We start from the raw sequence: 12,091 nt of genomic DNA, 5'->3' as shown, positions 1-12,091 counted from the left end.
TTGTGAAAAGGAAGTCGAGTTGAGAGGCTGTTTCAAAACTGACCGAACAGGTAGCAAGCAGAAATACCTACTCAATCAGTGACCAAACAAATGTTATTGCCAAAAAAGGTAGTACTACTACCTTTACTAGCTTTTATTCTACTTTTTTTTTAAATTAACACAGCATAGAATGGGCATTCCTGAGGAACACTGAATGAGGCTAAAAGCATCTAGAAAAATGCTATTTTCAGCATCCTGACAAAAGCTGGGATACAGTGAGTGTTTTAGTACAAGATTCAGCAACTCGTGGCACAAGCATCAGAATACCAGGCCCATATATATTTTGGGTGAAGACTGCAAACCACTGACACCTAGGAAAAGCATCAGAGGGGAGGCTGCTCCCACCAAATCAAACAAAGCTTTCCAGAAGTTAGGAGCACCTAGAACAGATGAAAGACACGGCCAATAAAACATTCAGTGATATTTTGCGTCCAAGCAGCAGCACCTTCTGGCTGTTACAGCATTTGTAAACACATAAAAACTTGACACAGAAAAACACTGTGCACAATTCCTCAAAGGCTACTGACCCCTGCTTTACTACACTGCATCCTCATAAACCGTGGGGTTTGTCATTGCTGTAGATGTGCAAAAAGTACATCAGTTTGTTATGCCAGTCACCAAATAGCGAAACGCAAAGCACACAAGGTCACAGGGTATCTTCCTACCGTAACTGTGATTCAGCATTAGCTTCCTTCGACTCGTTCGCAGATTAAGAACAGAATATCCAGTGATACAAAACCGCTCTTCATCCTTTAACACTGATAATAGAGTATAGAAGCTCTGGAAAGGGAAGGCAAAATGAACCATTCCAATAAAAACTGTACTCAGTCCTACACAAAGATTAAAATAGAGTTTTTATTGATGGAATAACAAAAGTGCTTTTCTTAAATATTTTTCAAAATACATTTATACAACTTACAATAATATATCCAAAATAACTGTATATACAAAACATTACCTTGTTTAATGTATGTGCTTTTTTTTTTTTTAAAATTACAAAGCAACTTTTTGGCAAAGTTCAACCTTAAGAGGTGATAGTTTTGAAGGTTGGATTAAGAAAAATAGAACCTGAGGGAAAGTGACACTTAAGTCCATGACAAGCAAGAAGTTCTCCATTTAGTTAAATAAAAATGTTTTTGTGATATTTTTCACATTACAAAAATAACAGAAGTGAAGAAAAAAAAAAAAAGATGATGGATACTTTTCTCATCACTTTATAGAGCAGCTTCTCATTCTTTCAGGTATAAGAACTTGAGATAAGAGTGCATGTCAAAAATGAATGCAAGTAAGGACAGCAGTGCCCTGCTGTGGCTTTCTCTTGTGTGCAGTGTTTCTTAGCTGCTGTTGATATGATTGACCTGATTGGATCTGCGATGGATTTCTTCCAGAAAACTCTCAAGCTGTTCTATCAGCATTCGTTTTTTAAACCTGTATTTAAAAGAAAGGATAATAATGGATGCACACAGTAACACATGAAACATCGTTCACAAAACTTTTACTAAACCCTGGAAACTTCAGTTGTTATTTTAGGTCCAGTGCATGAGGAGGTTACAGATACCTCATATATTTATTACGCTGTCTTCTAAAGTCATGGTAAACTACTAACTTTCTTTTCCATTTAATGACAGAATACAAAACTGTGCTTACTATAATCTATTCTAGCATGTTGATGAACATCACTCAGCCCTCAAAGTCAGGAACTTTAAGTGTTTGCTGTTTCCAGAAGTAAATTTCTGAAGTACAGAAATAAAACATATGCCAAAAGAACTGTAATCCTAAAGCTGGCAACAGCTTTTAGGGATTATTTGCATGCCTTCATGGTGCATTCACAAAAGCTAAGTGAAGTTTGTTCTGGTGAAGGAACAGCCATTACACACGCAGTGCACAGCAGATTTCCTGATAAGGAATACACATTAAAAGTTTGAGAAAGAAATTAAAGAAAGTACAGGCGTAATCCATACCTGGAGTCTCTGCAGTTCTACTCCATATTGATTACATAAATTTGACCAGCAGACCATTTTGTCACCTTTCTTACAGCCCTGCCTCAGCACACACAGCTCCTTACTGTTTCCAGCTACCCCTCCCCATCCCAGCATTTCTGCATCTGAGAAGCCACTTCTGATCGGTACTCTGGCAGCCATACACATGCTCAAAGATAAGCAGCAATGAAGAGATCACCCACTTTCTCAACTCAGTACTATTCTGAACTATACACCAAGTTCAGTCGTATGACCTTATTAAACCCCGGCAAAAGCCTCTAGTCCCAGCCAGGCCTCCCGGTCCATGTTCTTGGCTCACAGAAACATGGCATCATCTCTAATTCCCAGACCACAGATTTCCCCACAATCCCAGCTTGACTAGGGGGAAACAAGCTCCCATTTCCAACCACTTACTATGTCAGTGAATACCCATGCTCTGGGCCCTTATCCACCCTTCTCATCCCACTTCTCCTCAGTAACCCCACAGAAAACCCACACTTCAAGTACTGCTTCCCCTCCATTCTTCCTCATTGCTTTCACAACCACTCCCTGCTTGTTGAAAAGTATTAACCTGGGAAATAGCTAATTATCCCTTCTCATTCCCTCTAGTAAAAGTCAAATTATTTAAGTAACAGCAAAGTATATCCTAGTGAAAATTTAACATGCTTATGTTCTGGGCAATGTTACTTTCCAGAATACCTTCGAGCCCCTCTGAAGTAGCTGTACAAGTTAATGGCAGACATTTCCTAGAAACTTAAAACCGGGTGGAAGGTGGGAAAAAAACACATTGCTGACTCTTCTCACATTACTGTTGGCACATGAATTCAGTTTTACAGTGCACTATGTCCAGCTCCTCAGTACATCTCACTGAAAGTTCTTTTCCAAATGCTGAACCCTACAGCAAGTAATTTTTTTCAAGGAAACAGAAACAAGTTACCACATTAACTAATACTGTAATTAACAGACTCTAATTCAACTGTTCACTCTGCTAGGAAATTAGTACCCTTAATAAAACTTTCTTAGTAGTTCTAGCTATTGAGCATAAAACTTCATTATTATTTTGAAATTGATTGTATTAATTCTTGCCAGCACTTTTATCCCAAGCGGGTATTTCTCAGCATTTTGTCTAGGTACACACTTCGGGCTTTGCTACATGTATTAGCCGCTTAAAGTTCTTAGTTTAGAGAATAAATAAAAGGGAATTGGATTTCTCATACTAAGAAGCTGGTTGATTTGGAGAATTTTGACCCATGTTTTGTCAGGTTTTGCTCTAGACTATTTAGCAGAGAATAAAAAAAACCCTCCACTTATTGTTAGTGCTAGGACCATAAATGGATGGCTATGCCAACTCCAGAAATATTGAAGACCTTTCCACTACCTAAGCTAATTTCTTTTAGCCCTTTCCTAAATAACTCTTCATTTTGTGCATCTAAAGTTATAGTCATCTGTTGGGAAGTCATGTCTCTTGTGTTCAATAAGGACTCCTTGTAAGCATTAACACTACCCACACAGGCTGAGCCAGATCTGTGTTTCTAAGCATAGGAAAAGTCTTTGTCAAAATAGAAATAACCAAGAATTTGAAATTGAGAGGTGGTATCTCCTCATCCTTAATATTTTTATGATCCGACTGGAAGGAAAAAAAAGTAATCCACTGTGTCTACCCCATCTTCATTTCTGCCTTTCAAATATGACAGCTTTTCTGCTATCAGAAGAGGAACTGTGGGGCAGTCGGTTTCCAAAAAAGCTGAAAACTGTGGATTGTTTTAGAAGTCTTCCTCTCCCCTCACAACTCTCTGGTGGATTAACCTCCAGAACCGAATGGGGACTGTTTTTAAACACACACTTCCTTGCTGAAATGCTGAAGAGCTTTCTTAAGTCTGTGTTCAGAGTCGGAGTTCCTTGGAGCAGGGAAAGAGAGCAGGCATCCCAAATTTGGATTGCATTCCATGGCATTACAAAGGTCAGCTATCAGTTAACAAAAGACTATCTTGACAACTCTGAAGAGCCTAAAGATGTTTCCTACAGGGTTAAGTATGATAGCTTGCCTGGACAAGGAAAGAAGCAGAGAACTACATAGGGATTGTAGGCAGCATTATCCAGGCGGATAAAATGACCGCTCTATAAAAATCTAACCTAGGAGAGAAGAGGAAGGAGAGAGATTACGTTGTTCCTACACTGAAACCAATTAAAATTGAAGTTTAACAACAGTCAAGAAAAACGGAATTGCCAACTTTTTCCACCAGTAGATGCAGAAAACTGTTGGCTATGGTGGGAGACAGGATTTAATTCTGATGCATCTGACAGCAACACCCAACCGCTGCCAAATTTTGTAGAGAAAGAATCAACCCAAGACAACTGGAATAGAGAGGCTGTGCAATAGAAAAGAGAATTACAAATGATCTAAAGACCCTAACTTTAGACGCAAAAATATTCCAGCCCCACTGAGGGCTGCCACAGACTCCAGGAGCAATAATATTGTTTTGGTATGCTCAGACATGAGGAGGCATGTATAAGCTATAGGCTATGGAACAACTCTGACAGGTGATACAACAATAAAGACAGATCAAACAGAAGTATGATAAAGTAACTGTTGCTATAAAAAGACCATGATCTATATAAATCTATATGCCCCACTGTGCTGGCAGTAGAAGGCTAGAGGAGCTGTGTGGAATGTCCAACACTCAGTGTACCTTAAACTCTCAGCATGGTTTTATCCAAAAATTAAATTACTTTGATTTTTATTTAACAGTAAAATTTATTTAATAATGCCACAGGGGAAAAAAAAAAGTTGACTACTACAAAACCAGATTAGGGCAAAAAAAAAAAATAAAAATCGACAATTCTTTGAGGCTTCTGAAATAAGCCTCAAAGTTGCGGTTATATTTATGATCCAAGCAAGATGCTGGAATTATTAGTTCAATTCAAACACTATTGGTTCCAATCAAAATCACATGTTTCTGCTTTCTTTCTTCTTAGTAAACATGTGGAAGGCAGAGCAAGTACGGTCAGCCTAAGGATGCTGTAAGGAACAGTTTCTACCTGGATTAACAACGCGGGGTTTAAAACCTCAGCAAGTCTCTCTACACCAGTGACAAACTGCCTCCCATTTCCACCGCCTCAGACAGGACTACAATACCTCTGCAGGAATTAAATCTGAGGAGCAGAGGCATATTTTTATGGAGCGTACCTGATCTCAAAACTATTTTTAGGACAAGAATTTGAGTTGATGCATAATAATGAATTTCAACTATTTCTGAAAGTCTAATTCACAGTAATATGCAGTTCCATCAGCTTTTCAAACTCACGCTTGAATTATGGAACTTCAATGATTTTCTAAAGTTGTCTTCTCTTTCTATACCATTGTCCATTTACATTTACGGTGATTTGGCAGTTACAGCTGCTAACATTTTTATGACAAAATCTGAGGCAAAAAGGTAAGCTTTTGCAAACACCACACATCAGGAAGTTCATGTTTCTGTTTTTTTTTTTCTAGGGAATTATTTACTTTCAGTGCAAAGCAAGTTGTCAAGCAGCTATGTATGGCAGTACATGGTGCAGTTTTATAAGATTAATACAATTCAGTTACCTACCTTGAAGCTTCTTTAATAACATTTTGCAAAAATATCAGTCGGGTTTGTAAGCTTCCTTGTACGTGCTTCAGTAAAAAGAAAATTCTTTCATACTCTTAAAGATAAAGAGAAGAGCAAAATCATAGTTACTTAAGAGAGGACTATACACGTATCTGTTGTAATACATCCGAGAGAAGTCTGAGTGAAATGTAACAGATTTCATTCAGTTATTGCAAGCTTTTAGGATCTATCTGCTGTCAGCCAGGCTGATAGCAATGACATACTGCTAAATGAACACTAACATTCAAAAACACAGGATACTGTGGTTTAGGATATTACTAGAACACCCAACAAGCTAATACTAATATTATCTAATACTGATAATGCAAAAAACATGACTTTCATGAACATTGATAGGTATAACACTGTTCCAATCATTCATATAGGAAGTTTTTAGCAGAGGTTTTAAAAAAAATCTTTTCAGCTTTAAATTTATTTTGCTTCAGTCTCATGGTTCAGTATTTTTCTAAAATAGTGATCTAATATGAATTCTTTGTCTAGCTCTCATGCCAATCATCTGAAAGAGAGATTTGGTATACTTACTCCTTCCTGGTTTCCGTATCTCTTTCATAATTTGTGCTCTTATCTCTATATTAATCTCTCTGGTACTTCTGCAATGCACTGGTTTTTTCCCTTTGCTTGGTGAAGACATTGGCAAATTTTCTTCAGTACTTTGCTCTTTACTACCTGATTCCTCATGGTTCTCCAAAAATCCATCAACATTCAAGTTATTCCCTAAATGTTCATGGCCTACATCCTCTGTATGAGCTGCCGGTCGATCCAATGAATTGAATGGAGAAGAGGACATTGAAAACTCTGAATCCACAGTATTCGGGAAAACGTCTGATGAAAGTGGGTCTGTAACATGATTCTCAACCACATCATCCATTGTAACCTCATTATTTGTTTCTGATGCTGAAAAAAACCAAAGATTACACTTGCCAGTTTCACATTCTTTATCATCTGATAGAAATCTACAAGTCAGTTCAGTATTAAACTCTTGTAAAGCTACACTCCAGCTTGTATAGTCTACAGTACACGCTAGGTATCAGAAAATGTGTTTGTGGGTTGTAACACTGAGCACATTACTATATCTGCTGGCAATAATGGCTTTAAAAAAAATTACAGGTATATTCCTTATATGAAAAGGGAAATTGCTACATGGACTACCACCAAAAGAAAAAGCACCTGAAAATGTGCTTTTATGAACTGCTTATCTTTCCCCGTTAAATTCAACTGACAAAGTTTACTTTAGTGCGGAACAGCGAGCAAGACCTGCAACAGCACCTCAACTCCGCACTATGAGAACTGAGTTCACTGCACTACAGCAAAATTCAAATGAACTTCATGTTGTGATACTTTTTGAGCATCTGAATTCCCAGGCAAAGGAAGAACACCCTTCTGACTGTTTGCGTTGTCTCCTCATCCAATACAGGAAATACATTGTTTATACGGGGAAGTTCACATGAAAGAGACTTCTCTCTGGAGGACTACATTAACTCTTTCTGTAATTAAGCCCAGACACACACTTAAATACTTCATTTTCAAAAAAATGAGGGACAAAATTGCCATATTTGGGAAATTAGACAATGGTATTTCCATATAAACAAGTTTTTTGCATAAGTTAAAAACAAAACTCCCTAAAGATGATGGAGATTCACTTACTTTTGTGAATAGGAATAGGTTTAACAAGGTCAGGCTGTGCTTGTGTGATTGGTATTGGTGGCCCTTTTCCTCCAATGTGGTTATTCACAACCGGAGGGCTTTGCGGTCGACCTCTGAGCAGGGGGGACATACAACGACGTCTTTTCGGAATCCCTTGCATATTTGGTTCTCCAGGTCTTTTATGTTTATTTTGAGGTCCTGATACAAACTCATCTGCTTCATCTATCATCATTCCCTGTAAGTAATTTAATGGGGAGAATTTTTAAACTTTAAGCCAAAACCACAAAATATAAAATAGTACAAACGCTTTGATGTTATGATGTTTACCGTTTATAAGGCAACTATGTTCTACATGCCATCATGCACTGAATTCTCAACTGTCAACCAAAGTAATACAGGAAAACCGTATCAAAACTTCCTAGACTAAACCAATGTGCTTAAGGCCCTTATCCAACAGTCTGCCAAGTAAGACAATCAAGTGGGCTGTCAAACTTCCTTTTCAGTCATTGCAAAATGACTCAAAAATAAGAGCTCTCAATGATACTGGTAATTTGGTAAAGTCCAAGACCAATCTGGACAAAGGGGAGAGTCCATGCTGTCAAAGTTATGTGAAGCTTTTTATGGGATGTTTGGTAAAGGAAACGTGATTAGGTATTAGCTATACCGCAGTGATAAACATATTTCGTTTACAATGCAATTCAGAGGCATGATACTGGTTTCCGGTAAAGACTGCCCTCCATAGGTTACTATTGACAGAAAAACATCTCTGAGACTTTCTTGTAAGCACTACTTTTCCAAATACTTCAAAGTGTTTCTCCAATACATTGCTCTTTGAATGGTCCAATCAATAGCACTCACACTAGCACAGTTTTTAAAAAAGCATTAGAGAAACGTCACCTTTTTGTCCAGTTTGAATGGATTTCCAAATGTATGGAGCCTTCGTGGTTGATCAGGATCAAGCTCTCGAAGCGGAGAGGGTATTTGTTTTAGATACTCCTGGTAGTTTCCCATTTGTGCTATAGGTACACTGTGAACTTGATCTGTCATAACAGAAGGGTTTATTAATATATGATACTGCTCACCTTATGAGAATTTAGTCTACATCCACTTCACACCTCCAGTTTTCAGTCTTATCAAATGCATTAACAAAACAGATGTGCAAAACTCACCATTATTCTTGCCTAAGTGGTACTTATAACATCGTGTTTTGAGTGCAGAAAACTTGCTTAAATGAACCAGTATGTATCTTGTACATTTATCATTACGACACAGAAATAAGCAATAGTGGATGGATGTTAGTTTTCCAATGTGTCCCACAACTTTTCAACAGGGCAGATGGGTGAAATAACTGAGACTGGGAACAAATAACTAAAACATTACTACAAACAAAAGCTACATTAATGCAAAGTAGTAATGCCGTGCTGCATACAGCTTTGACATAATTCTGCTCCATTTTAGCCACACAAAATTTAATTGTTGAGACTAGCACTTTCGCAAAGCCACAGTGATTTTTGACCACTGGAATCAACAAATTCTTAAAATCCATAGGACCTGTTTCTGAACTTCTTATGGATTTAGTTAAAAGCTGCCAAGCCTTTCATCAAGCAAAACATATGCTAGCAGAAATAGCAGAAAAGACCCTAACATTAGTTTTTATGTGGTTTAATTTTTATGTGGTTTAACATTAGTTTTTATGTGCTTCCAAAGAGCAACTCTTCTGCATTTCACATGACATTATCACTTGATCACAGACGTTAATCTGACCTAAGTAGTGGCAGGACTAATGTAACACACACTTTCATTTGCGTTGCCCTTCTCATTTTCTCCACTTATTTCATGATCTTCTGTTTGTTAAGATGCCATAAAGCACTGCCAGAAGACACAGCAGAAAGGTAAAGGAATAAATTAGCAGACTACTGAACTATTTGTTGTTGGCCTAAAGGGCAAAAGAATCACATTGGCAGCACCCAGAGAGCGAGCTTACTTTTCCACTGCTCACAATCCACTTCTACGGAGAGAGATCATAATGTTCAGAACTGCCCTGTGATTTTTTTCTCAGATATATCATGAAAGTTGGGAAAAAAAGGAACTGAACAAAGAATCTTATGTAAAAGCCCAAGTCTTCAGTGGGCTTCTCCAAGTCTTCTTCAGAAGATGCAGTGAATCTGCATCTTCTCTATCTTCACTATTTTTTCTTCCAGTAAGTTATTTAAGGAGAAAAAAAAACTTAAGAAACCATGCAGTTTAAATGCAGTATCCAGTAAGTTTTAAAGAACTACACTATTTGTTACAGTCTTCATTTTTTTAGTACCAATCATATCACAGTTAGGCAAAAAAATAAACTGTTAACTAACCTTCATCTTGCCCTTTGAGGAACTTGCGAGTACTCTTCAGTAAATTAGATCTCATTCGTGTTAACTGATCCAAAAGATTTCTTCTGGGTATGTCATAAGCATTTCTAAAAGTCTGAGGTTTCAAATCCTATGGTTCCAGTAAATAAAGTTGCAATTAATACCGTGTATGAAACAGTATCTAGCATTTCAATGGAAGTATATTGAAAATAACAACATTACACACAGTGGTGCTTACCTTATTCAGCAAAGCTATTTGGAACCCAGCATACTCCTTCATATTGAGGTCTAGAGGTCTATGAGGAATTTCCCCAGTAATCCCCTGTAGCAGATGTTGAAAATCGTTCCTATGTGCCATAGACAGGTTGTGTGATCTGCTTCTGACCTTAATTCCAGTCTCTTGCGCTACCTTTTTGCCTACAGAGCCAATGACTCTATCGGACTCTATTTTGGCCTTAATTTGAAATAAATAAATAAATAAAATTGACAATATGCTCTTAAAAGGATTAGTCAGACTTATTCATTTTAAATTCCTACCTAGAAGATTCAACAATGTGCTAACACACTATGACGACCATAACCAGGATAAGTGCTTAAGGAGTGCTTAAATACATAACCACTTAATGCTTACTACCATTTTAAATATAGTGAACAGTTCGTGCCTACGTCTTCTGCATATTTCTCCTCTGCTGCCCATTATGGTATCTAAGCACCAATATGCATGCAATGCTTTTATTTTCACAAAATGCCATGATTTAACTAGTAATTCTCTGCAAATCTATCTGTACTCACACAGATTGTTTGCTATGATAACAGCTGAACACTACCTCTCAAAAGACCGATTCACCCACAACTATAGTTGCGATCAGTCACACAATGGTATCAACTATTTTAAAGCTCAATGCGAATAGTCATAACATTAATAAATATGAAATACATGGTAATACCCAATTCTGTTTGATTAGACAGACCTAAGCCCCAATATTATGTTAGATTTGTACCAAAATTAAGCATGTTCATAAACACCAGCTTTTTGGCAGAATACAGTTGAACAAAGAGCCAAAAGTAATTTAGTAATACACCTGCCAACATTGGTTTTGCAGATTCACGTAAATTTGTAGATTACTCAAAATTTGAATATGTACTTATTAAGAATACTGAGTCTCTACTGGCAAAGCCTTTCACAAGTTAGAAAAGCTTTAAGTACAATTTGCAGTGCATGTCATTACATTTTAGGAGTCTAAGATGTCTATGTTGAGAGATGAGTTCACAGAATACTGAGCAATATGACTATGATTTAATACGATATACTGCAAACTTTAAGAGGTTTGCTTCCTCAAATAATCATTTATATTAATGTTTTAAGAAAAAGCTGGTCCATAAGAACTCATTAGCTAAGTTACAAGTACTCGCACTACTGTTTCTTGAAGTTTCAAGCCTACTGCATCATTTTATTATCTTGAACAAGAAAGCTTAACATGCACAGTTCAACAAAATAAAAGTGGAGGTAGCAGGGCAGAAATGCTTTAGCTGGTGCAGGAGACTAGTCAAAGATACGGGCACTATTCTGAACACAGTCAACAATTTCAAAAGGTCACTTGCAACTTCTACATCCGTATCCTTATTTACGATTCTGAATTATGTCAGTTTACTTCATGTTTACTGAACACTTTCCATTTCATTTCACAAGCCAAAGAAAGGACACTTTCTGATTCAGATGCACAAAGTACAAATCTCTAGTTTCTTAAAAAATGATAGAACATCTTTAACATCTAAGGTAAGACAACACGTTTTCTTTTGGACAAAACTATATAACTGTGTGTACAAGTAAAAATGCTCTTTAAATACAAAAAAAATATCAGTTTGTACCTCCATATCTATCTTGATAGTCCAGTCTATAAAGTCTATATTTAAATGTCAAGTTTCCCTTCAATTCAGAAAACAAAAATGCCTTTTTTTGCTAATTGCTTATGGAAAGTATTAACTTCATCTTTCTGCTCTCTTTTCCTTCAAAGTCCTCGAACTTGAGTATTTTAAGATTATCCTGATATTAGAATAAGTTTTTACTGCACTTTTGCTTCAACATTACCTGCTGACTCAACTTTTTGAGATATGAAATGACACTGTAACTAAGTCCATATTCCACATTGTCAGCTATAAGGTTTGGTGCTCCCATCATTCTCACAGCTTTCTTCAAAGGCTGAAACACGGAATATATTGTACAGTCATATTTAACAAGCGTAGTATACATACTTCAACTAATTGTATCCATTTCAAATAAAACCTGAGGTCCTCAAAGTTAGGAAAGACAAAAAATAAAGACTTTCAGGGCAGCATTTTTTGTTGTTTTAAAGCATTGGTCCATTCATACAGAATCAGTTATTAACAGAGATATCATTTATATACGAGTCACAGCTAATGAAATTTT

General features: G+C 36.9%; 1 protein-coding gene across 3 annotated transcripts in view; it reads right to left on the bottom strand.

Annotated features, from left to right (window-relative positions):
* Positions 1-252: 252 nt before the first annotated feature.
* INTS6 (integrator complex subunit 6) overlaps positions 253-12,091 on the bottom strand; it is a 46,867-nt gene continuing 35,028 nt past the window's right edge. The window contains exons 11-18 of one of the 3 annotated variants that reach the window (XM_054213291.1): positions 11,753-11,863; positions 9,902-9,985; positions 9,667-9,793; positions 8,210-8,352; positions 7,313-7,547; positions 6,191-6,562; positions 5,609-5,702; positions 253-1,467 (exon numbers count right to left, since the gene is read on the bottom strand). In XM_054213291.1, coding sequence (XP_054069266.1) covers positions 1,374-1,467; positions 5,609-5,702; positions 6,191-6,562; positions 7,313-7,547; positions 8,210-8,352; positions 9,667-9,793; positions 9,902-9,985; positions 11,753-11,863 — 1,260 coding nt within the window. In that variant the 3' untranslated portion in view covers positions 253-1,373. Of the gene's footprint in view, positions 1,468-5,608; positions 5,703-6,190; positions 6,563-7,312; positions 7,548-8,209; positions 8,353-9,666; positions 9,794-9,901; positions 10,118-11,752; positions 11,864-12,091 lie in introns of all 3 variants that reach the window. The other 2 variants (XM_054213281.1, XM_054213300.1) reach the window with 2 other exon arrangements.

This window comes from Rissa tridactyla, chromosome 1 (genome assembly GCF_028500815.1).
Source record: "Rissa tridactyla isolate bRisTri1 chromosome 1, bRisTri1.patW.cur.20221130, whole genome shotgun sequence".
In the NCBI taxonomy this organism is placed as follows: domain Eukaryota; kingdom Metazoa; phylum Chordata; class Aves; order Charadriiformes; family Laridae; genus Rissa; species Rissa tridactyla.
The sequence above is the reverse complement of the archived record's forward strand: the minus strand, read 5'-3'. Positions and strand labels throughout refer to the sequence as shown.